Source organism: Takifugu flavidus, chromosome 13 (genome assembly GCF_003711565.1).
Source record: "Takifugu flavidus isolate HTHZ2018 chromosome 13, ASM371156v2, whole genome shotgun sequence".
NCBI lineage: Eukaryota > Metazoa > Chordata > Actinopteri > Tetraodontiformes > Tetraodontidae > Takifugu > Takifugu flavidus.
In genome coordinates this window covers 10,320,423-10,346,996 of record NC_079532.1, presented here as the reverse complement: position 1 = coordinate 10,346,996, position 26,574 = coordinate 10,320,423, and the positions used below count along the sequence as shown (strand labels likewise).

At 57.4% G+C, this 26,574-nt stretch overlaps 4 protein-coding genes and 2 long non-coding RNA genes across 11 annotated transcripts; 4 read left to right on the top strand and 2 right to left on the bottom strand.

The window, feature by feature from the left end:
• The first annotated feature begins 367 nt into the window (after positions 1–367).
• cstpp1 (centriolar satellite-associated tubulin polyglutamylase complex regulator 1) lies at positions 368–4,682 on the top strand. The gene is given in 10 exon segments (XM_057052694.1): positions 368–562; positions 704–806; positions 919–1,049; positions 1,190–1,274; positions 1,401–1,486; positions 1,847–1,995; positions 1,998–2,068; positions 3,461–3,570; positions 3,668–3,731; positions 3,811–4,682. Coding segments are annotated over 10 exon segments (1,035 nt in total). The 5' UTR covers positions 368–492; the 3' UTR covers positions 3,977–4,682.
• On the bottom strand, positions 4,509–11,741 carry LOC130536621 (C-Jun-amino-terminal kinase-interacting protein 1-like). The gene is given in 12 exon segments (XM_057052686.1): positions 4,509–5,604; positions 5,917–6,015; positions 6,083–6,153; positions 6,344–6,454; positions 7,043–7,146; positions 7,222–7,388; positions 7,465–7,540; positions 7,656–8,432; positions 8,878–8,992; positions 8,994–9,424; positions 9,575–9,638; positions 11,389–11,741. Coding segments are annotated over 12 exon segments (2,163 nt in total). The 5' UTR covers positions 11,464–11,741; the 3' UTR covers positions 4,509–5,531.
• LOC130536626 (uncharacterized) lies at positions 10,354–11,042 on the top strand. Of its 2 annotated transcripts, none has more exons than XR_008953415.1 (3): positions 10,354–10,503; positions 10,648–10,792; positions 10,905–11,042. It is a non-coding gene; the product is annotated as an uncharacterized LOC130536626 (long non-coding RNA). The 2 variants fall into 2 exon arrangements; XR_008953414.1 differs by having other exon boundaries at positions 10,888–11,022.
• Positions 11,742–11,785: 44 nt separating the features above from the next.
• On the bottom strand, positions 11,786–16,562 carry cry2 (cryptochrome circadian regulator 2). Of its 2 annotated transcripts, none has more exons than XM_057052689.1 (13): positions 16,110–16,562; positions 15,304–15,412; positions 15,067–15,209; positions 14,774–14,958; positions 14,611–14,699; positions 14,390–14,530; positions 14,190–14,315; positions 13,926–14,111; positions 13,697–13,848; positions 13,425–13,627; positions 13,276–13,356; positions 12,809–13,207; positions 11,786–12,734 (listed from the first exon to the last, which is right to left on the bottom strand). In XM_057052689.1, exons 1-12 carry the CDS (start codon positions 16,265–16,267, stop codon positions 12,825–12,827), a joined length of 1,956 nt encoding a protein of 651 aa, XP_056908669.1. In that variant the 5' UTR covers positions 16,268–16,562; the 3' UTR covers positions 11,786–12,734; positions 12,809–12,824. The 2 variants fall into 2 exon arrangements, with proteins under 2 accessions (XP_056908669.1, XP_056908667.1); XM_057052687.1 differs by having other exon boundaries at positions 12,823–13,207; positions 16,110–16,559.
• Positions 15,496–16,294, top strand: LOC130536625 (uncharacterized). The gene is made up of 2 exons (XR_008953413.1): positions 15,496–15,859; positions 15,902–16,294. It is a non-coding gene; the product is annotated as an uncharacterized LOC130536625 (long non-coding RNA).
• A 740-nt stretch (positions 16,563–17,302) lies between the features above and the next one.
• trhr2 (thyrotropin releasing hormone receptor 2) lies at positions 17,303–25,986 on the top strand. 4 transcript variants are annotated; one of them, XM_057052691.1, is made up of 8 exons: positions 17,303–17,898; positions 18,146–18,267; positions 18,783–19,339; positions 20,092–20,224; positions 20,272–20,441; positions 22,219–22,324; positions 23,895–24,671; positions 25,217–25,986. In XM_057052691.1, the coding sequence occupies exons 3-7, from the start codon at positions 18,957–18,959 to the stop codon at positions 24,324–24,326; spliced, it is 1,224 nt and encodes a 407-aa protein (XP_056908671.1). In that variant the 5' UTR covers positions 17,303–17,898; positions 18,146–18,267; positions 18,783–18,956; the 3' UTR covers positions 24,327–24,671; positions 25,217–25,986. The 4 variants fall into 4 exon arrangements, with proteins under 4 accessions (XP_056908671.1, XP_056908673.1, XP_056908670.1 ...); XM_057052693.1 differs by having other exon boundaries at positions 18,124–18,267; positions 20,299–20,441; XM_057052690.1 differs by having other exon boundaries at positions 18,124–18,267.
• The last annotated feature ends 588 nt before the right edge of the window (positions 25,987–26,574 follow it).

The window sequence follows — 26,574 nt, the reverse complement described above, 5'->3', positions numbered from 1 at the left end:
GTCGCATTTGAAAGTTCAAACCGGTCTATTTTGGCCAGTTTTGACCAGTAGTCATTGCAGGTTTGATGGGGGGGGGGGGGGGCTGAAAACTCGACCACATTTTTTCCATCTGGCCAAACATTATGGTGGAGGTGCATCTGGAATAACTTTATAATAATAAACCTGCATATTTTTCGATCTACAGTCCAGTCGCACGCGGAAATTCAAATAAACCACAGCATGTCGCCGATTATCTGGTCATATGAAAATATGACCTTTATCTTCCATTTCATTGATCAAAAGAATGATTTTTAAATCAAGCGGTAGTTGGCGGAAGCATTCCGGAACCTTTAGGAGCGTCTGTGTTTCTGGGGGGATCTAATCAACGTGACTCACAACACTGTTGCCAAGGTGTCCACCATGTCGGGAGGGCTGAAGCTGTCATGAGCAGACAGAAATCCAGCCATCACAGCTCAGAACCGGGACAGAACCGGCCGGACACATCGTTGGTTGATGGTTTACGCGACGTTAACGGGGAGTAAAATGAGCCGCTTCACCTTCACATCGGCGGATGAATATCTCGGTAAGATAGACCTTTGTGCATTTACCGACATTAGACGCAGCCTTCATTATTGTGGGCAATCGGGATTTATAGAAACCCGCTGACAAGGATTTGATTTAAAGCCACTCAAAAACGGCAGAATTGTGTGTTAATTTCTCACAGCCAAAAGCAGCGTCCTATTTTACCTGAGTGACGCTGTGACTCAGCTGCTGGAGCACAAGCAAGAATACACACAGTTTGGGCTCACGCGCTACTTTGCAGAATAGTAGGTCTCGCACACGCACGCACACGCACGCACACACTGAGCCTCCTGCCTCATCTGTGTCACCTCTGTGTGTGTGTGTGTCACCTCTGTGTGTGTGTGTGTGTGCGCGCAGTTTCAGCAGCGTGAAGAACGGGAACCACGTCCTGTTCAGGGAGTTCGGCTACATCCGGGCGACTCCGCACAACAGAGCCTCGTTCATCAGGATGTTCTGGAGATGCTACAGGCAGATCGGCAAGAGTGGAGGTGATGTCTCCGTCTGCACAGGTGCACGTGCTCCACGCTCGCTCCCGTCATCAGTGTGTGTGTGTGGGGGGGGGGGGGGGGAGGACAGTGGGGGGGGTAGCTGTGGACCTGGCCACCCTCACCTTGGCTGTTGTCCACAGAGCTGCTGTCCCCCCTGGAGTACCGCTCCCTGCTGCAGCTGCTGTGCCCAGACTTCCCAGCGGAGGTGGTGCAGAGCGCAGCCAGGTCAGTGGACCACAGACGCGCCACAGACGCACCACAGACGCACCACAGACGCACCACAGACGCTCCACAGACGCTCCACAGACGCTCCACCACGTATATCAGGAGTCTGGTCTGTTCTGTCTGCAGGATCGTTCTGATGGACGATGCCGTCGATTGTCTCCTGTCTTTCTCCGACTTCATTTACGCCTTCCAGCTCCAGCTCTACTACCAGGGTGCAGCACCACACAGCCTGATGCTAGCCTGATGCTAGCCTGATGCTAGCCTGACCCTAACCCTGATGTTAGCCTGATGCTAGCCTGACCCTAACCCTAACCCTAGCCTGATGCTAGCCTGATGTTAGCCTGATGTTAGCCTGATGCTAGCCTGATGCTAGCCTGACGTTAGCCTGATGTTAGCCTGATGTTAGCCTGATGCTAGCCTGATGCTAGCCTGATGCTAGTCTGATGCTAGCCTGATGCTAGCCTGATGTTAGCCTGATGTTAGCCTGATGTTAGCCTGACCCTAACCCTAGCCTGATGCTAGCCTGATGCTAGCCTGATGCTAGCCTGACGTGTGCTGCCACGTGTGGTCAGAGTTCCTGGACCGCGTGCTGGTGATCTACAAGGACCTGGTCCCTGGCCAGAGCGCCACCACGGTCCTGGTCCCCACGTCCAGCTGTGAGGAGCTGTCGCCCCCTGTGGCCGAGCTGGACAATGACAGGAGTCAGCAGCAGGAGGGGACGGAGACGGGACGGAGACGGGGACGTCCGCGCTGGCTGAGTGTCTGGACGAGCTCTGCGAGAGGTTCCAGCTCAGGTGAGGATGAACGTGGCTGCGTGTCCTCTGGTGTGAGACAGCAGCGTCGTTACCAAGGCAACGGCTACGTTAATGGTTTACCTCAATAATAAACCGCTAAAAAACCATGTGAGGAAGGTTTGATGTCTGCAGTGATTACTTTACTTAGAGGCGACGCGCTTCAATATGTATCTACCCTCCCTCCCTCCCTCCCTCCGTCCCTCTGTCCCTCCCTCCCTCCCCCTCTCCCTCCCTCCTCCTCCCCTCCTCTCCCTCCCTCCCTCTCTCCCTCTCTCCCCTCTCCCTCCCTCCCTCCCTCCCTCTGTCCCTCCCTCCCTCCCTCCCTCTCTCCCTCTCTCCCTCCTCCTCCCCTCCTCTCTCTCCCTCCCTCCCTCTTCTCCCTCCCTCCCTCTCTCCCTCTCTCCCTCCCTCCCTCTCCTCCCTCCCTCCCTCCCTCCCCTCTCTTCCTTCCCTCCCTCTCTCCTTCCCTCTCTCCCTCCCTCTCTCCTCCCTCCCTCTCCCTCCCTCCCTCCCTCCTCCCTCCCTCTCTCCCTCTCCCTCCCTCCCTCCCTCCCTCTCTCCTCTCTCCCTCCCTCCCTCTCTCTCTCTCTCCCCTCTCCTTCCCTCCCTCTCTCCCTCTCTCCTCCCTCTCTCCCTCCCTCTCTCCCTCTCTCCCTCCCTCCCTCTCTCCCTCTCTCCCTCCCTCCTCTCCCTCCCTCCCCCTCCCTCCCTCCCTCCCTCTCGTCTCCCTCCCTCCCTCTCTCCCCTCCCTCTCTCCCTCCTCCCTCCCTCTCTCCCCTCTCCCTCCCTCCCTCCTCTCCCTCCCTCCCTCCCTCCCTCCCTCCCTCTCTCCCTCTCCCTCCCTCCCTCCCTCCCTCCCTCTGTCCCTCCCTCCCTCCCTCCCTCCCTCCCTCCCTCCTCTCTCCCTCCCTCCTCTCCCTCCCTCTCTCCTCCCTCCCTCTCTCTCTCCCTCCCTCCCTCTCCCTCCCTCCTCTCTCCCTCCCTCTCCCTCCCTCTCTCTCCCTCTCTCCCTCCCTCCCTCCATCCCTCCCTCTCTCCTCTCCCTCTCTCCCTCCCTCCCTCTCTCCCTCTCTCCTCCCTCCCTCTCCTCCCTCTCTCCCTCTCTCCCTCCCTCTCTCCCTCTCTCCCTCTCCCTCCCTCTCTCCCTCCCTCCCTCCCTCCCTCCCTCCCTCTCTCCCTCCCTCCCTCCCTCCCTCCCTCTCTCCCTCCCTCCCTCTCCCTCCCTCCCTCCCTCCCTCTCTCCTTCCCTCCCTCCCTCCCTCTCTCCTTCCCTCCCTCTCTCCTTCCCTCCCTCCCTCCCTCCCTCTCTCCTCCCTCCCTCCCTCCCTCTCTCCCTCTCTCCCTCTCTCCCTCCCTCCCTCTGTCCCTCCCTCCCTCCCTCCCTCCCTCCAGTCACCCTCCCAGATCCTGTATGCTGGAAGTCTTGGAGCAGACTGACACCGTTTCCTACCACAGTTTCCTGATGAGTCTGGCCAAACATGACGGCATCAACCAGAGCGTCGGTACGTTAAAGATCCTCCCCCCTCCTCCTCCTCATCTTCATCATCCCCCCCCTCCAAACATGTCCCTCAGAACCGTCCTGACCGTGTCTCCCCACAGGGGTGCTGCCCAGCAAGCCGGAGCTGCTCATGGACCCGGAGATGGACCAGGAACTGGAGAAACTGTAAGCAGCAGTCCTCATTGCTGTCCTCCATGTCTCGGCACCGCGGTCTCACCCGTCTCACCCGTCCTGCTGTGTCCAGGATCTCCCAGATCTCAGTGAGTCCAGGAAGCAGCGGCAGCGGCAGCGCTGTGGGGCTGAAGGAGGTGCAGAGGAAGGCCTCCCCCAGGAGGAACCTCCACCACAGGAGGAGGATGGAGGTGGAGAGTGACGGCTCCACCGAAGAGACGGACTCCTCGGAGAACTGAGGAGCCTCCTGCTGCATGGCGGGGGCCCTCACCCCCTGTGTGTTTGGGACATTTGTTAGTCCAGGACGGGTCACGTGACAGGACGGGTCATGTGACAGGAAGGGTCATGTGACAGGACGGGTCATGTGAGAGGACGGCGCTGCAGGTCGATGTCCAGCCAGTTTGGCTGCTTCTGGACTGGGATGTTGGGGGGGTGGGGGGTGGGGGGGGGGTTTGCTGCTAACTGGTGCTGTATCAATGACCTGACTGGACCGTCCTCCTCACTGGACCGTCCTCCTCACTGGACCGTCCTCCTCACTGGACCGTCCTCCTCACTGGACCGTCCTCCTCACTGGACCTCCTCACTGACCGTCCTCACCACTGGACCTCCTCACCATCGTCACCGTGCTCATTAGCACCGTCCCAGGTGGTGGGTGAGGTCCGGTCCGGTCCGGTCCAGGAACATCTCCCCAGTGGGCCGGACCGGTCCAGGACCGGCGGAGGCTGATATTTCCGCCTCATCGTGCTCAAAGAAAGGCCACGCACGCACGGGTCCCAGCCGGAGACTGGTTCTGTTTATTGGACTCTTTACATCATGCCAGAATGAAACGTTTCACCCACCATCTTTTGTCAGAACGTCTGAAGTGTGCGAGCGCGATCGATCTGTGGGTGGACGCGCTGTCGTTACAACTCAATAAAAGAGGCACTGTTGTCCAGACCTACAGCATCTCGGCTCCGCCCCCACGTCACCTCCTCCAGCCTGTGGCCCAGCCTGGCTTCTGATTGGCTGAATCTGGATCTGAACGGTCAAATTAGCTGGGCGTTAGCCGCTAGATGCTACTGCCTCCCATGATGTTAGCAGGATGCTAACAGTGATGCTAGGCGATAGTGAAACCATTTCACCTTCTCTGGAATCTGTCCAGGAGGCTCGAGAAGATCTGAGTGCAGCAGCCGTGAAGGCTTAGGTTACGATCTGGCGCCATCTAGTGGTCGGAATAAAGATGCAGCGCCCCGTTTAAGGCTGGGGGGGGTTGAAGGTGGCACCTGTGCAGCCACGGCCTGGAGCAGGTGACCTGAGGAAGCGCGAGCTGCAGGGGGACAGACGGACACGGCGTCCCTCCACATGCTAGATTGCACAGCGTCGCCGGGGCCTGTTTTTGACGTCCCGACAACCCAACGCAGCCGAGCGAGGAGAACGCGGAGCAGCGAGGTGATGAATGAGGCTCCTTCCAGTCCGCTGGGATCCGCCGTCCTTCAGTGTGCAGAGGAATAAGGACGCGGCTTTGCTAGGTTGTCCTCCGTCAGTGTGAAGGTTTAAAGACGTGATGCTCAGGTGCTCAGGGAGAGCTAGCAATGCTAACACCAACACCATCACGTTCCGTCTTTAGATGAAGCCGACATTGATTTACACTAACGATTTACACGCACGTCCAGCCCATAAAACATTAATATCAGATACTGGGGTCATGTGACATGTACAGAACATACGTGGGACGCTAAATGAGCAGCCGCCATGCAAACGACGACACGTGGTCCGGTCTGTCCAGCAGAGTCCAGCACCCAGAGGGGGACGGGATCACTCGATGAAGATGTCCTCCGTGGGACAGAAGACGCCCACGTGTTCTCTGTAATACTGCTGGAACGCCCTCCTGCGGAACGCCAGAGCACAGGTTCAGTTACCTTAGCGGGCGCGGCCAACAGCGGCGGCGCGCTAACAACTTTAGCTTTGGTGACGGGGTTATTGTGTGTGTCCAGTGGCCCCTCTGGTCCCGCTGCTACCTGGGGGGCCGTCGGGGAGCCTGCTTTATTGCTAGCGCTAACGCTTTTTCTGCGTGTCATTGACGGCTAAAGTCAAACAGCTAATTTGGACTTTGGCCCCCCCGTGACGAGGCCCCACATGCACAGATCAGATGTTCCCAGAGCAAAGGGGCCACTGGACCCTGGACCAGGGTCACGCTCACCCGACAGACTCCGCCAGGGGACTCAGCGTCGTCTCCGACACCATCACGTGGCAGGCGAAGCGCTGCTGCTCGGGATGCTTGGTGATGAACCCAAAGTACCTACGGTGGAGGTTAGCATTAGCGTTAGCGCTAGCGCTAGCGTTGGGGTGTTAGCGTTCTAACTCACTTGCTGTGTTTCGGGTGGCAGCCGCAGAAGGAGATGTTCTTCAGGTGAAAGAAGTGGAAGCACTGGTCGCCCTGAGACACACACGCACGCACACACACGCACGCACACACACACACACACACACGCACACACACACACACCACACACACACAGGTCCAGTTTAACCACCATGACTCCACACTTCTGATGCTAGCCTGATGCTAGCCTGATGCTAGCCTGATGCTAGCCTGATGCTAGGCGGTTCTGTTCAGCACGTCCTACCCTGTGAGCCGAGTGGCACCGGTCCTGCACGCTGATCTTCACGCCCCTCACGCTGACCTCCAGCACGCAGGCGGAGGGGGGCTGGCTGGACAGCTGCCGGTTCCCGACCACCTGGACCACACGGACCACATTACTGACTCAGCAGATCAAAGAACATTTCTCCACACGCTAAAGCTCCCGAGCTTTCTGAGGAGGATTAGGCTGGAGATTAACCCCGGGGCTGGTTCTGACGGGTCCAGCAGGCACGTGTGTGGCTCCGTCCTCTCTAGGCTCCAGTACTCACCTCTGACCAGACGGGTCAAAAAGGTTCTGAGAGGAGAGACCGACTAGAACGATCCTGAGGTGCTCACGTGTCACAGGGCTTTGGCCTTCAGCTGCGCCTCACCTCAGGGGCCCATTTGGACCTCCTGGTCCTGCTGGACAGCTGGTCTCTCTAGAACCGTAATATTTCCCCCCACAGCTGTAAATTTCCATCCTAAAAGTCCTTTTTGTGACGGGGCCAAGAATGAAAGCTTCAGAAGATCAAAGCACCAAAGCAGAAGCTGCTGTGACCTCTGGAGGTTCTGACAGAACCAGAGCAACGGTGCCGGCCTTGCTCAGAACCGTTGCTGGTCTCATGGAGCAGCTGTTTGGGTTAAAGAAGCAGAGAAACCTGGTTTCAAAGGAAAAGGTTGGAAGGTCCAGGAGGTTCTCGTCTACCTTCTGCATGGCGGCACAAAGCACACTGTTGCCTTTGTGGACGGGGACCTGGACCGAGCCCAGGAACCGCACCAGGAACTGTTCTGTCCAACCTTCTTTCAGGGCTGAGACAGAAGAGCAGAAGAGAGGAACTTCAGAGGCCGTCCACCAGGGTTCCTTCCAGTTTCAGCCTGTCTCACCTGGGTTCGGCTCCTGGGTCACCTCCACCGTGTAGAAGGCCGGGAAGATGCCGGTGGAGCCGCTCCTCATGTTGTAGCCGTGGCACCACAGGTCCTCCGACTGGTCCATGATCAGCACCGGGTCGTCTATCTCCAGGTACAGCTCGTCCTCGTGTCGAGGGACAAACCTGGAGAAGACAGGAGCAGCCGTTGTTGCGAGCGGTCGACGTGTTAGCACGCGTTAGCACGCGTTAGCGTAGCCACCTGTAGACGGCCCGGTGGCTCTGCTGCCGCTCGGCTCCATCCAGCACGCAGGAGAACAAGCCAAAGGAACCGGCTCCTGGGGGACACGAAGCACAGTCAGAAGCTCAGGACCTGCTAAAGGCTACAGACAGACGCTACAGACGCTAACAGACGCTAACAGACGCTAACAGACGGGCCTCTACGGTACCGACCGGCGGCGCTGTACTGGCCGCTCCCTTTGGCGAACAGATTGAGGAACTTCCTGCTCCGGTACGCTCTCCCTCCTCTGGACTCGTCGTCCTCCGAGGCCGAGGCCGAGGTTGAGGTCATCTTGGGCTGTTTGCAGACCCGGGCCACCACCTCCCTCCTCCTCTTCACCTCCTCCTCCCTCCTCCTCTTCACCTCCTCCTCCCTCCTCCTCTTCACCTCCTCCTCCCTCCTCCTCTCCTCCTCGTACTCCGGGTCCTCCTCCTCGTTGGCCGACTGATAAACCGTCTCCGTGTCGCTGTCCTCGTTGTGCTTGTTGGGGTAACCATGGAAACAGTCCTTGAGGCTGACCAGCTCCAGCCGGGCGTGCTCGTCCACCACCAGGGTGTACTTGACGGCATCGTAGCACAGCCCTGCTGCCGACTGGCTGGTGGCCCCCCCCTGCCCGGCCTCCGCCCCCCACCCGGCGCCGGAGCCCTCCACCACCTCAGCGCCGACCCCCCCCCCTGCGTCCACCTCTGACTTGGTAGAGTCCATCTGCGTCTCTCCGTCCTCCAGGGGACGGCGGCTTGGACCCGTCTGGAAGACGGCGCAGGGTGTGGGGTCGCCCTCGCCCTCCTCTTCTGTGATGTCGGGGTTCAGGGGGTGGGGCCCGCCTGGCTGCGGGGGCCCTGGTGGGGGCCCTTCTGTGTCTGAGCCCAGGGACATCCTGTTGGACCCTCCTTCGCTGCTGGACCTGGAGAGCGCTGGCACACTGTCCGGGGGCCTGTCGTGGTTCTGACCTGAGGACAGGAGACAAGGAGAGCAGCTGAGAGAGGAACGTGGGTCACGTCAGGGCAGACCACCCCCCCACCTAGAACCACCTGCCAGAGCCAGACCACCCCCCCATCTAGAACCACCTGCCAGAGCCAGACCACCCCCCCACCTAGTACCACCTGCCAGAGCCAGACCACCCCCCCATCTAGAACCACCTGCCAGAGCCAGACCACCCCCCCACCTAGAACCACCTGCCAGAGCCAGACCATCCCCCCACCTAGAACCACCTGCCCGAGCCAGACCACCCCCCCATCTAGAACCACCTGCCAGAGCCAGACCACCCCCCCACCTAGAACCACCTGCCCGAGCCAGACCACCCCCCCACCTAGAACCACCTGCCAGAGCCAGACCACCCCCCCACCTAGAACCACCTGCCTGGGCTCTACCTGCTCCGAGCCTCTGGACGCTCACCTTGGGTTTGGGTCTTGTCCTGGTTCCTGGGTGCTACGGGGGTGCGCGGGACCACCATGGCGGTCAGGTAGACCTCCTGGCTGCAGGCCGGGTTATTTGCCCTCTGCCCCCCCCCCTCTGTGGGCCCCTTTAGCGCCCCCTTTCCCGTCGGCTCCGCGGCTCTTGGGTCCGTTGGCTTCCCTCAGCCTTGAATGTCCACTCCTGTCTTTGTCCCTGGTCTTGAACTCCTCGCACAGTCGTCCTCCTTTTCTGTCCTCCCTTCCTGCCGCCCCGTCCTTCCGTCTCACGTCCCCCTCCCTCGCCGCCGTCCCTCCTCTCCCCCCCCCTCTTGCCGGGACGGCTCCTCCTGCTCCGGCTCTCCTTTGGGTCCTGGCTGTGCCGGAGGACGGAGGGTTCGTGGCCGGCGGTGGCGGTTTCTCCCGTGTCCGCACACGTGCGTCTGAGGCGCCGGTTCTGCCGTTGGCGCCATTGGCGGGCGGTTTGGGGGCCGGGCGCCGCGTCACGTGTCGGACTTTGTCTTCGGCCTTGGCCGGCGGTTTCCCGTCACCTGACACACAAGAGGTTTAAGCATCAGATTATGGTGGATTATCAAAGTCTTTACAGGACTGGAGCAAAGGTCCTGGGTGGTTTCGTTCTGGGGTGGTTGGGCCGGTCCAGGAGGTCCAGGAGGTCCAGGAGGTCCAGAAGTTCTGCCTACCTGTGATCTGTGGCGACGCCTTCCAGCTGTCCTTCTTGCCTAAAGAGTTGTTGTTGATGGAGTCCTGGACAATCACAGAGACACAAGCAGACTGAGAGGCAGCGAGGAGATGTTTCCTCACCCTGGAACCTGCGGTTGTGGTTCAGCCCAAAACATGAGAAACATCTAGAAGAGACAAGCTTCCTCCCCCCAGCTCAGGCAGATCCTGGAGCAGCTGTCAGGACCCGAGCGAACACACCAACATGTTCTGCACACATGACAAACTCTGGGAAGCTCCATCAGACCAAGGAGGAGGTTCCTGGGACGGTTCCTGGTCCAACTCAGCAGGAGGAACACAGTGTAAGCAGAAGTCCTCCATCACTGCTCCTCAGGTCGGTGGTCCGTCAGGACCCAGCAGGAGCTTCTGGGCCGGAGGCTCACGCCCACACAACCGGGAGTGAACCTCCTGCGAAGATCAAATTAGCTTAGCATTTCGCTAATGTGTCCCAATGAAGGCAACATGAAGCTCAGTTTGACACAAGTGACGTTTTTATTTTAACGAATGAAATGTTACGAAGGTAACTGAGCGCGTTCCTGCGCAGCTCCGCCTCCTTTAGCCGTAGCTTTAGCCTGTATTAGCTCTGCTCCACAGGCGCTTTCATTCAGACAACGATCTGGGGGGTTCAAAGGTCAAAGGTTTCCCGCATCACTGGGATCCTTCTCCAAAGCACAACACGCTAGTTTGACCTTTGACCTTAAAGATCTAATCGGCTGAGACACCTCCAGACCAGGAGGTCCTGGGGCTACAACTGCTGCTCGTTCCTCATGTCCACCGTGGGGACAACGAGACCTGGTGGGCTGAGCCGCGGCGTCCAACAGGATGCTAACGGCAGGCTTGAAGGCCCGAACGTCTCATCCTGAAGAGTCACTCTGGTGGAAACGATGTCAAAGTGAGTGAGTCAAATAATTGTTAGTTATTAGTTCAGTGCGAGAACTTCCTGGCCCGCTAGCCACACGCTACAAGTTAGCACCTGTACGTGCTAGCGCTCGTGTCAACACATAGATGTAAATCTGGCAACTGATTGTGCTCACAGACGTGGTCAGAGGTGACGCGGCGGTTGGCTCCTGTCAGGAAGCTGCTCTGATCCTCATGCTAGCATCAAGCTAGCTAATGGACAGGTGAGGAAGACTCGGCATCCTCAAACTCCTAAAAACTCCCAGCCAACTAAAATAAAGCAGGTAAGCCAAACCACATTAGCACGAGGCAGCTTCACCAGGAAGCTAACTGCTGACGGAAGCTAACTGCTGACGGAAGCTAACTGGAAGGTCAACAGTTGTGTCTTGTTTTGAGGACCTAGCAGGGATCCAAGCACCAGTCCACCATCTTGTGAAGCAGGTGAAGGAGCTCCGGGGGGGTTGTGGATGCTCTGACACACCGACGATGATGATGATGATGGTGGTGATGGTGATGATGATGATGCGCTCTGACACGTAAACAGGATGCAGCTCATTTAAAGCGATAGCACAGAGGAGAGCGCGCTAGCGTAGCTGTGGGGCTAGCAGCATCATACAGCTCAGCACTTTCACCACCAACATGGCTGATGCCCGATTCCCCCACTTCTGTGAATCCCACCAGATGCTACAGTCCAAATGTCCTTGAGCAAGGCACCAATCGGCACCTGCAACACTCGCAGCATCAGGAAACATCAACAGCATATTTAGTAGCAGCCGGTAGCTAATGCTAACCATGTAGTGATGCTTCCTAATCCCAGAACCACAGGGGATCCACCCATGGAGATGATGGAGGATTCTGCTGGACCCTCCCAGCCTCCTACCTGTGAGCCAGTCTGAGTCTGTCGCCGTGGGAACAGGTCCAGGCTGGTGGGCCTCTTGGGTCGGTGTTTGTCCATGATGCCGGGTGGATCCTCATCTGACAGGATCGGCTTCTTCCTCCCTGATTAAAGCAGCGCAGGAGCTCCACGGCTCCGACAAGGTCTCCCCTCCGTCCTCCTCAGCATCGCTCAGCTCCACCCCCCCCCCTTCCTGCGTCATTATTGGCTGGCTGGGGCGTGACATCATCGTCAACTTCCTGGCAGGAACAGAGGAAGACAGAGGGACGATCGAGAGACATTGGGGGGAGAGAGAGAGAGGGCAGAGCCAGCCAATCACAACCAGCCATGACATCATCAGTCCATCTGTGGCGTGAAGAGACGGATGAAGCACATGTGCACGTGACTGGAGCAGTTTTAATTAAATCCTCTGGGTTTTATTACAAATGAGATCAAATGTGAAATAAACAAATTCAACAAAATGAGCATGTCGGCTAACGGGAGCGCGTCCAGACCACCGCCTCGAATGGCCCAAGTTGGTTTGGGAGCTTTTTCTGATGTTGTGTCCAAATGTCCAGCTGCTCCCGTTAGCGGCGCCGTTACAGGACTGACCCCTGACCTTTAGCACGTTAGCATAGAACAACCTTTAGCACGTTAGCATAGAACAATCAGCAAATATTCCCTGTTGTATTACACACATCCTTCAGAGATGATCAGAGAGGAAAGGGATGCTACCAAGGATTAGCAATAATTAGCTAACTGACGAGAAAGAAACAAACTCTGACAGAAAGATTTTATGCAGAGACACAAATGTGCAGCGATGAGCTGCAGCAGCTCCCAGCGCCACCAGTTGGACCCCCTGCTGGGGAACCGGCACCCAGCGCTGGTTCCACTGCTGCTGCCCCCCCAGGACTGAACAAAGGGGCGGTCAATCCGCGTCTGCCGCCCTCTAGCGGCCAGAACCAGAAGGGTTATTTCTGCTTTTCCATCTGAAGGTCTGGACATCTTGGACATCTTGGACATCTTGGACATGTGTGCCAGCATCAGAACCCCTGTCCCACACGTTCAAACATCGGTTCCATGGCTGCTGCTCTCAGCTTGGACGGGATTAAAGCAGAATCTTTGCTCGGAGTGACTCGGAACCAAAGCCGACGCCTACAGCGGGTCAGCGTGGAGGTCCGAGGAGCATCCGAGCGTCGGAGCCCTCAAGGGATTGAAAAGCGTCGGTATGATCGTGGCGACCGTTCCTACGAAGAGACACCAGCACAGGGATCCTGGTCCTGATCCAGAAGGCCTGTCCGGACCCGCCTCCCTCGATCTTCACGTGCGTATCTGAAGGTTCCACCTGCGTCCTGCAAGAGGAGCCAGAGAGCAGCGTGAGGACACGTGCAGGACCCTGGAGGGGGACCCGCCGTGCTGACGGGACCTGCTGGGGGTCACCTCTACTTGTTGGCCGCCGCCTCGGCCTCCATCCGATCTTCTTCCTGCTCGGCGTCTTCCTCCATCCTCTCCTCCCTCCCTGACTTCCTGTCTCCGTCCCTGGTGGCGCCGGGCCGGCCCCGGGCTCGGTGGTGGCGGCGGACCTTGCGGCCGAGGCCTTTCCTCCGGTGTCCCAGAGACGAGGTCTGGGTGGCGGAGGAGACCGGGACGGTGGACGGACCTGAGGACAGAGACGCCGGCTTTGATCTGGCCGACAGACTCTGGGTCAACGAGGACCGCGTCGGGGTCGTGTCCCCCAGGACCGAATGAGGGACGCAGGAAGAGGACACGCAGACGGTGGAGGAATCGGGGAGCGCGGCGCCGTGCGCGGGTCTGGGAGGAGAGTCTAGAGGGAAGAGGACACGGGTCAAGCGGAACCTTTCACCTCAGCGGTACCTGAGCCCGCCCCCCTACCAGGACCGCTGCTGTTCTGGAACTCGTCCGTCATCGGTGGCTCCGCCTCCTCCTGGATCGTCGGGACCGATGCGAGCAGGCCTGCCAGGAGGACACAGGTGAGCGTCCCGGGGGGACGGAGACGGACCTGAAGGAGGCTGCGGACTTACTGAGGCCCCTGTAGTGGGACAGCTGCTGGTAGACCTGCTTCATCCTCTCGATGTTGAGTCTGCTGCCCTCGGCGTGGTTGATCATGGGTCGGGGGTAGTCCACGCCCACCACGCAGTTGGCCGCCTTCTGGACCGCCTCCGGGGCGTTCCAGGGCTCGTAGATGTACCGGTTTGGGTAATCCTTCAGGATGGGGATGTAGCGCCTGCGGAGACCAGGAGGGGCGGCGTGAGGACGCCCCTCCCTTTGCTCGGGCGGGGACGCGCGGGCTCACCTGATGTAGTCTCCCGACGGGTCGGTTCTCCTCCCGAACCCAACGGGACAGTAGCACTTGAAGAACTGCTGGAAGAAGGCGCTGCAGGAGAGCCACATCCAGCTGCCGGCGTTCACGCTCCAGTCGGCGTCCAGCAGGAGCTCCTCGAACACCTGCGGGAGCACCAACGTTCTCACAAACGTTCTCAGCGGGTCGGCACCGCCGGCCCGACCCGGACGGCGCCGCCTACCTTCATGCCGCACTCCCAGCTGATCCACAGGTCTCCCCGGGTCAGGAAACAGGCCACGGCCCGGCGGGCCTGGTGGTGGATCCAGCCCTCCTGTCTCAGCTGGGTCATGATGGCGTCGATCCAGGGGAAGCCCGTGTGGCCCTCGGCCCACTTGGCCAAAGCCTCCGGGTTCTGGTCCCAGGGGATCTGGAGACGGGTCGACCACAGAAGCAGCGGTTAGGTGACGGCGGCGGCGGCGAGCCGGGCCGAGGCGGCGGCGCCCACCTGCACACAGATGGGGTTCCCCTCCATGCGGTCGAAGTTGGGGTTGTTGGTGGCGGCCGTGTAGAAGAACTCCCTCCACAGCAGCTGCCCGAAGAGCGACGGCGGCGGGCTGCAGCCTTTACGCAGCTGCGGGTCAGACGGGTCAGACGGGTCAGAACATCACGCAGGTCTCAGCGGCTCACGGGGCAGCGGACCGGTACCTTCACGTAGAGCTCCCTCAGGTTGTAGTACAGGACCCGGCAGGACAGGCAGCCGAAGCGCAGGTACGGGCTCAGGCCCGCCGGACTGGCGTACAGGGAGCAGGTGCTGACCCGGCTGTGCTCCAGGTTGGCCACCCACACCTGCGGCGACACCAAGACACAGGTGAGCCGGAGCGGGCGGGGAGCGGCCAGGTCCAAGAGGAAGAGGGGCCAGGTTCTACCTTCTTATCCAGGTGTTTGTGGAGCCTCTCCAAGGCTTCGGACTCTCCTCCTCGCCACACCGCTGGAGGGAGACCTTCAGTCCGGAACCCTGGACACAGGCAAGAGCGGACGTGTGAGCTGGGCGGCGCCGCTCCTCCCCAGCACGCCGCCGGCGAGGCCTACCTAGCTCCTCCAGCGAGGGGATGCTGTACAGCTGCTCCTGGTTGTCGGCCATCTTGGCGCCACACTTGTGGATCTGGTGCTGGGTGACGGTGGGCAGGGGCCTCCGGGGCAGCTCCAGCCGGCTCACGATGGTCTGGAAGCGCTTGAAGGTCAGAGGAGGACTGTTGTTGTTCACCTCGATGATCCTGGAACCACAGACACAGAGGAACTCAGCACAGACACAGAGGGTCGCCGTCACCAGCGTGGCCTCCGTGGCCTCCGTGCACGTGGCAGCGCACGCCGGCCCGCCTCACCTGTCCAGGTTGTAAAGTGTGTGAGAGTTCCGAACGATGGTCTCCACCCCGAACTGCTGAGCCAGCTTGATGATGGCGCCGTCCCGCTCCTTCCCGTACGGCTCGGGGTCGAACTCGAAGGTCAGTCTGGTCACCTTCCAGTCCTGCGGGAGCACACGGAGCGCGTGAGCGAGCGGCGGCGGCAGGAGCGCGCACGGTCGCGCACGGTCGCAACGCGGCGGAACGCCGGGCACCGACCTTCAGCAGCCTCGGAAACACGTCGGTGGGCTGTCCTCGGACCACCAGCAGCCTGGAGCTCAGCTTCCTCAGGCTGCAGTCCAGGTCCTCCAGGGCCTCCAGCAGGAACCTGCACGCCCACATGCACACGCACGCACACACACGCCCACACGCACGCCCACATGCACGCCCACACACACGCTCTGTTGGTTTATGGAGCAGAACCGATATCAGCCCATCATCAAAGCCGCCGTCATCCAGGAGATCAAAGCTGAATCACAACATCAATGATGCCGAAGCCTTTGAACCTTTGGTCTGAATTAAGATTTAAAAGACACGGTCCATTTTTTAACCATTTTTGCCTTCACGGGAGTTTAGATGAGAATATGTAGTAATTATTAAATATATAAGTATATAAATATTATTTATTCATAATTAAATAGGTTATTTAAAAAAATATATATGTTTCACTAATCTAAATAAGATAAACGCAGCTGAATAAAGGCGATTCCTTTATTGATCAATGATCCATTTATTTAAAATGATCCTTTGTTGACTGCAGCAGACGCTCCATTTTGTGCTAGCGGTTAGCTTCTAGCGGTTAGCTTCTAGCGGTTAGCTTCCAGCTGTTAGCTTCTAGCGGTTAGCGTCTAGCGGTTAGCTTCTAGCGGTTAGCTTCCAGCTGTCAGCTTCCAGCTGTTAGCTTCTAGCGGTTAGCTTCCAGCTAGCGGCAGGAGGGAGGCCAAAGCCCCGACTCCCAGCGCTACACAATCACAAAGCCCAAATTAAAGTGCTGCTCGTGTCCGAACCCACGTCCACTCACGAACCTCCATCGGTTGATCCCCACATTCGCGGCTCCAGCGAACCAGGGGTCCAGGATGTAGATGCAGCGCAGGGAGTCGGCTCCGTTCAGGGCCTCCTGTAGGGCCGGATTATCGTGCAGCCGCAACCCTTTGCGGAACCAGTGCACCGAATTCACCACCATGTTCGCTGCTATTGCGTCACTCCTGAAGATGTTCGGAGATGGATCGAAACCGAGACCCGAACCGAATAACAAACTTCAAAGCTGCCGAGCGAAGAGCAGCTCAGAGAAGGCGGAGCGTCTTGGCCCGGATCGCTGTCCCGGAAGTCTCTGATTGGGTTCTTACTCAGCGTCACAACACCGGAACCATCAGCTCTACCCGTCAGAACACATGGGCCCCTGTGGCCCCCGCGGAGCGTCTGTGGAATCCGCAGGTCTCATTAGGGTTCCCAACCGCAGGTGCGCGTCCCTGGAGCGGCACATCTGTGCGTCATGAGCGGACTGGGCCAGGAGGCAGCCTCCTGTCTCTGGCCCTGCTCATCATCACCTGCCTTATGTTCTGACCCGTCTGAATCATTTCCTGCCCGTTTCCAACAGTTACCCCAGCGGTGGTCCAGCTTTTGTTGGAAAGCTAGCAGTAGTCTCAGCTTTTGTGTTCTGTAGCGTTTTAGTCTTGGCCTTTTTTAAATGTGAACCACTACCAGCACCAGTGAATGAGCTTGACCTGAAGCTAAAGAAAAACCCCTGACAAACCCAACACTCGAGTCTGTTGTCCGGCCCGTCCAGGTTCTGTCACCGCTGACAGAACAGGAAGCTCACGGGGGAAGTGTAGAAAAGCTGAGCTGGCTCATCCAAGACCTGGACGCTAGCGTGTCCTCCCAGCAGGACTCACGCTGTGGACAAACGATGTGTAAAAGAGAAACATATTTCCCACTTCTGTCACTTTGAGAGCGACGGGGTGAATTTAAGAGAGATGAAATGTAAAAAAGCTGCTTTTCTCTTGTAAATGTGGGCTACAAAAGTGTTTATTCTCCTGTGAGCTGCAGTTTTACGGCACTGAAATCCATTAAACTCAACATGAACAGATAAATTAAGGGATATTATTGCCCTAAACAGGAAGTGACGCCCCTAACCCAGGTTGGCGCATGAGTCACTTCCGCCGGTGGGCCGCTAGATGGCGGCAAATATGTGTTCCCATTTCTGGTCCTCGCGTGAGTGTTGGTGTTTCGGGAAAACTTCTACTTTGACTGTTTTATGAATTAATTTCTTGAGTTTAATGACGTGAGTCGTGGAAGTGACGATTTCTGAAGATATTTTCGCCATTTGTTGTTTCTTCATTGATGACCGGAAGCGCCACGGCTCTGAGAGGCTGTTCCAGTATTAAAGATTCATACTCAAGAGGATCGATTAGGGGGTGTCACTGACCCTGGGTCAGGCCAGGCAAATTTCAAAATAAAAGTCCTCTTCCAGCCTGAACTCGTGTCAGGGGCGGTCCTAAAGCCGTGGACGAGGACAAACCGACGCACAATAGGACAAACGGGTCCATTTTAGCGCGGATTTTATTGCTTCACACCTGACCGACCGTTAGCCACGTGGCTACTAAAGCTAGCAGGAGCGGCAGCGACGCGGTGAAACCCAACACCGTCAACTTCCGTCTGTTCTGGGTCGGTGCTTTTACTCTGAAGGCGCGGCCGCCGTTTCCGGCTTCGTGTGCGTGAGCTTGACGCGTCGCTGTTGCGTGTCAGACCCGAGCCAAGCGGCGGGGAGCAGGTTCTGCTGCTGGAGAAGGACCACGCGACGCACCCGTGCGGAAGGTAAAGCGCCTCACCTGTGATTACGCACCGTTATTACCACCGTTATTACCACCGTTATTACACGATAATATTCCAGTTACAGCACAACTTAAGTTTGATAATATTCATATCTGCACAGTTGGCGTTTACTTTATATTATTATTGCTGTCTTCACATGCACGCATTTAAATGCTTTTTTAAATTGATTATTTATTGTTTATTTATCGGCGCTGCTCGGCCCAACAGGAGTCCACATCTGTTTCCATAGGTGCTAATCTGACCAAGACTCCAGAGAACATCTGGAACAGGCCAGCGATGGGTGCCGCCACCTCAGAACGTCCCCCCAGGCAGTAGTTCCTGAGGACGCTGTCCAGGCAGCCAGGGACGCAGGTACACGCGTGTCCATCAGGGTTCTGTTGACATGACCAGAACTTCTGCCACTTGTTCTCATGACAACGAGGGCGGTCCAGGCAGCACGACGGCGGACAGATGTGCAGCAGCAGCCCGACTGAAGTCTGGGTGATGCAGCAGAGGAAAAAGTGAAATTACTTTTTGCTTCACGTCCACCTCAATTTATGAGAGCCGCCCTCTGGGGGGGGGGGGGGGGGGGGGGGGGGGGGGGGGGGGCTGCGCCGCCGGCGGGGCTGTGGCGCCCTCACAGGCCGTTAATTAGTTTCTCTGCTATCGTTAGCTGAGAGGAACATGTGCAGGCGGGTCGGATCGGCGCTGACCATCATGACGTCGGTGTGGCGTCCAGTCCGAGGCTCCTTTAGCCCCTCCCACTCATGCCCTGGCTCTGGCCTGACAACCATGTTGCCAGGAATAGTTGCACCTGCAACGTAGACGAAGCAGCTGCCGTCCTGGTTTCAGTTTGGGACGGGAGGTGAAATATTTTCTGGTTCTAGGTGAGTCAGCGGAGGCCACGCTGGAGCGCTGATGTCCCGCGAGGCGAAGACAGCAGAGAGGACAGAGGACGCGGACCTGTCCTCGGTGTAGCCGAGGCTAATCGCACGCTAACAATGTAAAACACAGCTGTCAGCCAAGCAGGTGACGGGTGAGAAGACGTTCCATCAGCAGGTATGTCCTTCAACGAGAGCTCCAGAAACGAGACTCCGGCCAACGTCTCTCTGAGTCCCAGCAGCTCCGTGTCCCAGTCTCTGGAGTACAAGACGGTGTCAGTGTTCCTGGTCCTGCTGGTCTGTGGTGTGGGCATCGTGGGCAACGTCATGGTGGTCCTCGTTGTCCTCACCACCCGCCACATGAGGACACCCACAAACTGTTACTTGGTCAGTCTGGCCGTAGCGGACCTGACGGTGCTGGTGGCGGCGGGGCTACCAAACGTGTCGGACAGCCTGACGGGAACATGGATCTTTGGACACGCTGGATGTCTGGGGATCACCTACCTGCAGTACCTGGGCATCAACGTCTCCTCCTGCTCCATCACGGCCTTCACAGTGGAGAGGTGAGACGGGACCTGATGGTGGGTGGATGGATGGATGATGGATGGATGGATGGATGATGGGTGGATGATGGATGGATGGATGGATGATGGGTGGATGGATGATGGATGGATGGATGATGGTGGATGGATGGATGGATGGATGGATGATGGGTGGATGGATGGATGGATGGATGATGGTGGATGGATGGATGATGGGTGGATGGATGAATGGATGATGGATGGATGGATGGATGGATGATGGATGATGGATGGATGATGGATGATGGATGATGGATGGATGGATGGATGATGGATGGATGAGTGGATGATGGATGGATGGATGATGGGTGGATGGATGGATGATGGATGATGGTGGATGGATGGATGATGGATGATGGGTGGATGGATGGATGGATGAGTGGATGGATGATGGATGATGGATGGATGGATGAATGGATGATGGATGGATAGATGCTTCCTGCCACCTGCTTCCTGCCACCTGCTTCCTTCCACCTGCTTCCTGCCACCTGCTTCCTGCCACCTACTTCCTGTCACCTGCTTCCTGTCACCTACTTCCTGCCACCTGCTTCCTGTCACCTGCTTCCCATCACCTGCTTCCCATCACCTGCTTCCTGTCACCTGCTTCCTTCCACCTGCTTCCTGTCACCTACTTCCTGTCACCTGCCTCCTGCCACCTACTTCCTGCCACCTGCTTCCTGTCACCTGCTTCCTGCCACCTGCTTCCTGCCACCTACTTCCTGTCACCTGCCCAGGTACATCGCCATCTGCCACCCCATCAGGGCTCAGGCCGTGTGCACGGTGTCGCGGGCCAAGCGAATCCTTGCTGGGCTCTGGAGCTGCACCTGCCTCTACTGCATGCTGTGGTTGTTCCTGGTGGACATCCAGGTGAGACCTGCGTGATGTTGTCAGGTGTTTGACCACAGACGCTCCAGAGTCACCTGTGTTCTCAGGTGAGCCAGGCTGGACTCCTGCAGTGTGGCTACAGGGTGAAGCGGGAGCTCTACCTGCCCATCTACCTCTTTGACTTCACCATCTTCTACGTCCTCCCGCTGCTGCTCGCCATCGTGCTCTACGCTCTGATCGCCAGGATCCTCTACCTCAGGTCAGGAGACAGGTGTGGGACAGGTGTGAGACGGTGTGGGACAGGTGTGGACAGGTGTGGGACGGGTGTGAGACGGGTGTGGACAGGTGTGAGACGGGTGTGGGACGGGTGTGAGACGGGCGTGGGCAGGTGTGGGACGGGTGTGAGACGGGTGTGAGACGGGTGTGAGACGGGTGTGAGACGGGTGTGGGGCAGGTGTGAGAAGGGTGTGGGACGGGTGTGGGACGGGTGTGGGGCAGGTGTGAGACGGGTGTGGGACGGGTGTGGGACGGGTGTGAGACGGGTGTGGGCAGGTGTGAGACAGGTGTGGGACAGGTGTGGACAGGTGTGAGACGGGTGTGGGGCAGGTATGGGCAGGTGTGAGACGGGTGTGGGCAGGTGTGGGCAGGTGTGGGACAGGTGTGAGATGGGTGTGGCACAGGTGTGAGACGGGTGTGAGACAGGTGTGGGCAGGTGTGGGCAGGTGTGAGACGGGTGTGAGACAGGTGTGGGACAGGTGTGAGACGGGTGTGAGACGGGTGTGAGACGGGTGTGAGACGGGTGTGGGCAGGTGTGAGACGGGTGTGAGACAGGTGTGAGACGGGTGTGAGATGGGTGTGGGCAGGTGTGAGACGGGTGTGAGACAGGTGTGAGACGGGTGTGAGATGGGTGTGGGCAGGTGTGAGACATGAGACCTTCAGATGTTCACCTCATCAGATCAAAGAGATCAAAGGTTCATGAGGTCAAAGGAGGAAATGGGAGAACAAACTGAAGCACTGAGAGAGATTAATGAGTGTCTCACACACACACACACACACACACACCACACACACACACACACACACACACACACACACACACTAAAGTCATTAGAACTTTTATATTCCACAACAGGTTGCCATGGAAACGTGAGTTGAACTCGTTGGTGGCAGTAAAGTTATTTCACAGCAACCTTGAAAAAGCTTCTTTAGAGTCAGAGAAGCATCAGGTTGGAGCAGGGGTTGCCTAGCAACAAGAGGAGAGGAGAGGAGAGGAGAGGAGAGGAGAGGAGAGGAGAGGAGAGGAGAGGAGAGGAGAGGAGAGGAGAGGAGAGGAGAGGAGAGAGGAGAGGAGGAGAGGGGAGGAGAGGAGAGGAGAGGAGAGGAGGAGGGGGAGAGGAGAGGAGAGGAGAGGAGAGGAGAGGAGGAGAGGGGAGGAGAGGAGAGGAGAGGAGAGGAGAGGAGAGGAGAGGAGAGGAGAGGAGAGGAGAGGAGAGGAGAGGAGGGGAGGAGAGGAGGGGAGGGGGGGGGGACCCTTTCTGGACCCAGATGGGTTCTTGCTGCCCCGGGGCAGGAGGTCCGTCCATGACTGGGCAGAGGGGGCAGTTGTGAGTGTTTCACCCACATTAGGGCTGGAGGGCTTCAAACACAGAAACAGAGGGGGGGGGGGGGGCATTGGCAGGAAGCTGCCCTGGGACGCCTCGTGACATCATCAGGGGTCCGACCGAGAGGGTGGGCCGCCCTGTGGGTGTGGCCATAACAGCTGGTCCCTGGAGGGAGGCGGGAACAGAACCACCACGCCTCCATGGCCCCACACCTGAGCGGCTCTGTGGCGCCCCCTGGTGGCCAGGCCGCTGCTGCCGCTCAAACGTGGAAACACGAGATTTTCACAGAGAAACTTGAAAGTGAAGCAGATTGATCCGGACTCTCACCTGCTGTGGACCCCAGAGGTGTGATGCACCTGAGCTGTGGCGCTCTCACATGCTCTACAGAAGCTGGAGCTCGTGTGCTTCACCTGTGTCTCACCTGTTTGTGTGCAGCCCCCTGCCCAGCCACCCCGACACCAGCACCTCCACGATGGGGCGGAGCCGCCGGGACGCCAGAGAGGGGGGGAGGGCGGGTCGTGGACCGTCCTCCAGGAGACAGGTGTGAGCCGTCTGTGTCCCCTTCGTTGTTGTCGTTACTGTGGTAGTTTGGTCACACGGAGACGACTCAGACGGCTGAGGGACAATTAATGTGTTAATTAATGTGTTATTAATGTGTTATTAATGTGTTAATTAATGTGTTATTAATGTGTTAATTAATGTGTAACGCTGGCCACCGTGAGAACAGTCCATAAATAGGTGGCTTGATTACCGATGGTCGTGGCTCCACCACGCCCCCTGCAGGAGAAACCCTGCAAAAGAGTTCCCAGAAACTGGGAACCTGACATAAAATAAACACAAGTCCAACAACGTTAATGAGGGAGTCGTTGTAATAACTGAGACGTGGGTGTAATGACTGGAGTCGTTACTATGGCAACAGCCCAAATCCAGAGATTTGTGGCCTCACTTGGACTTTAGAAGCTTCCAACGATCTTCCTCAGGGGTTTGAGGAACCGGCGCCATCTGGGCTCCTACAGAACATAAAAAGATAGTTATTTTACATTTTCAACAGGAGTTAACAGAGAGTTACACCTGTGGCTGAGCCAGCACAGGTGAACCACATGCTACGAAGTCAGGTGCATCCCAGAGACAGCTCAGCGTCTCCATGGAAACAAAGCAGACTGTCCAGATGCCTGGGGTGGTGGCTGGGTGGAGGTGATGAACACTGGTGCACCTGTTGCCTCCTGGCGCAGACGTAATTAGGCCATAACTTCATCTAACGAGGTGAAATTAGGCTGATGGATGATGAGGGGAACAAGGTGGTCGGGGGGGGGGGGCTGCTCCAGATTAGCTTGATGCTAATGATGATTCCCACGAGCTGCTCTGACCCTCTGACCCTCAGCGCTCTCACACTGGGGGAGGGGCTGAGACTGCTGCACAAGGCTACGCTAGGCTAACCTTCCAGTGCTGCTGTGCTAGCCACGTTGACGTTGCAGCGGCGGCGCCCCCGCCCTGGTTCTGGCTGTGTGTGTTCCTGCCCTGACCCCAACCTGCGTCAACGTGCTGCGCTTCGTTTGTCCCTTCCTGGGGGGGCACAGACACGCTAACTGATACAGGTTCATCGCTAAGCTGTCCTGTCTCCGCCGTCTGGGGGTTCAGAGATGGCGTTACCATGGCGATGGGGCGGAGGGGTCGAAGGTGTAATGAGGGTGTCTTCTGCACAAGGAAACAGACGCCGCGGCGCTGCTGTCTGTGTCCTCGTCTATTAATGGTCAGTGACCGGGACACGGCTCCATGCTAGCAGATATTAGCATCGGTAACTGACCGCAGCTCATTGGGAGGAACCATGCAGGGGGACAGCCAGACTGGGTCGGGACCGGAGCCGATCCAAAGGGCTCCGGTCCCGACCCAGTGGGGGCGCCATCACTCATGACAGGCTCGTGCACGTGCACGTGCACTGGAGGGGATGAGGTCTTTCTTTATTGTCTGGTACGATCACAAGGGTCTGGAGGGTTCCAGAGAGTCCAGCCTGACCCCCAACAGACACAGTGGTGTTTCTGTTAGCGCGTTAGCCGTGCTAGCGTGCTAGCGAGAGGACGTTTGTGCACAGGTGACTCTTGCGTGTCTCCCAGGTGACGAAGATGCTGGCGGTGGTGGTGGTCCTCTTCGCCCTGCTGTGGATGCCCTACCGCACGCTGGTGCTGATCAACTCCTTCCTGCCGGCGCCCTACCTGGACGCCTGGGTGCTGCTCTTCTGCCGCACCTGCATCTACGCCAACAGCGCCATCAACCCGCTCATCTACAACCTCATGTCTCAGAAGTTCCGCTCGGCCTTTCGGCAGCTCTACCGCTGCAGGCGCACGGAGGGGCTGTTGAGGACGCTGTCGGTGGTCCAGCCCGCCGTCAGTGCTGCTCCGGGGGCAACAGCGAAGCCGAGGGGGCAGATTCAGGGCGCCGGGGCAGATCTGAGTCCAGGGGAGGACGGTAGAACCCATCGGGAGGTGGGACAACCTGAGGACCGTCCGTCTCAGAAGACCCCCGTAGCTTCTTCGCCCACAGTTTAGTGGTGCCGCTCAGGTTCTCCGGACTGGGAAGAACCTGTTAGAAATAGGAGCTCACGCTAGCCATGCTAGCAGTGTCTTTAGCTGTGAAGCTAACGCTAATTATCACTGTCCCCACCCCCACACCGCCTCCTCTCCGTGGACTCTGTCCATCTGGATGTGTTGGTGTCAGTTGTGATGGTGATGAAGACAGACTGAGGACAGACTGAGGGACAGACTGAGAGACAGACTGAGGGACAGACTGAGGGACAGACTGAGGGACAGACTGAGGGACAGACTGAGGACAGACTGAGGGACAGACTGATGGACAGACTGAGGGACAGACTGAGGGACAGACTGATGGACAGAGTGAGAGACAGACTGATGGACAGAGTGAGGACAGACTGATGGACAGACTGATGACAGACTGAGGGACAGACTGAGGGACAGACTGATGGACAGACTGAGAGACAGACTGAGGGACAGACTGAGGGACAGACTGATGGACAGACTGAGGGACAGACTGATGGACAGACTGATGGACAGACTGAGGGACAGACTGAGGGACAGACTGAGGGACAGACTGAGAGACAGACTGAGGGACAGACTGAGGACAGACTGAGAGACAGACTGAGGGACAGACTGAGGAACAGACTGATGGACAGAGTGAGGGACAGACTGATGGACAGACTGAGGGACAGACTGAGGACAGACTGAGGAACAGACTGAGGGACAGACTGATGGACAGACTGAGGGACAGACTGATGGATAGACTGAGGGACAGACTGAGGGACAGACTGATGGACAGACTGATGGACAGACTGAGAGACAGACTGAGGACAGACTGATGGACAGACTGAGGGACAGACTGAGGGACAGACTGATGGACAGACTGAGGACAGACTGAGGGACAGACTGAGGACAGACTGAGGGACAGACTGAGGGACAGAAATGTTTCCCTCCGTAAGAGTTCAACAGTCCACGAGCACCTTAAATGTTCATTAGTTGTGATGCTGCTGTTAGCATATTAGCATATTAGCTCCACCCTTTAGGAGACTGGTGGTTAATTCACTAGTAATAACAGATGTAATAATATAAACCTGTGTATTAACAATGTATTTGCCATGAATTGACGACACAGCTACTGAAGCTAATAAAATTAAAAAAGCTACTGAAGCTACTGAAGCTTCTGAAGCTAATGAAGCTACTGAAGCTAATGAAGCTTCTGAAGCTACTGAAGCTAATGAAGCTACTGAAGCTACTGAAGCTAATGAAGCTACTGAAGCTACGTCTTTTTTGGACCATTGTGCTTTTGAAGTGGCTTTGATGTCTTTGTGCTGTGAGGTCAATTATCTTCAATTATCTTTGATGTCATATCATCAAAACATTCTGCACATTTGAACTCCGACAGGATTTCATAAAAATTCACCCAAAACTTAAAAAAGCAACAAAAACGTTTTTATTTGATGGTAAATTTGAGTAAATACGAATAGAAATGTCCTGATTTGATGAAAAGTTCATCATCGTCATCAATGATGGGCTGCATGAGGTCATTTTGCTTTGATGTGTGTGTGACAGTCGCAGCTAGCTGGTGGCTAACTGCTGTAACTGGTTCTTTCCTTTGTTCCTTTGATCTGTGGTCTCTTACTCTGCATGAAAGGTCAATAAAGAACCTTTGAAAGAGCTTCATCGAGTGCTGCTGTGAAGGAAAAGTTCGGAGTGTGAACGTTCCTCCGGAGCTCAGCGGCATCGCTCGGCGTGCTGAGACGTTTCCATAGCAACGACGAAGAAGAGCCCAGAAACAAAGAGCCGCCGGGCCGCACCAGCACGCAGCCTTTGATGCTGCTGCGGTGGAGCGCCAAGCTTAGCAGATGTTAGCACCAAGGTGCTAGCGTGGGCTAAGCTGTGGCGAAGCTGGGTCACATGGGTGAGGCAGGCGTGGGACACTCGTGGGACACTCTGTCCCAGACGAGGACTTCCTGTGCCAAGAGGAACCCTTCGGTTCTGAGGTCACGGTAAAAACACGTAGCAGCTGCGCTAGCGTCACCCCGACACGTGTGGAGCCTGTGTGAGAGCCAGAATCAAGGCGTCCATCATGTCCGCCTGAGGAGAACGTCACAAAGGGTCCAACCCGTCCTCCGTGTGGTCCCTGGCAGCCGAGGACATCTCACGCCTCCGCCCCGTCTGCTGCGGTTCCGTCTCCGTCTGCTGCGTAGGAACCGCTCGTGCGTCACGCACGTGGCCCTGGGCCACATTAGCTTAGCACAGCTAC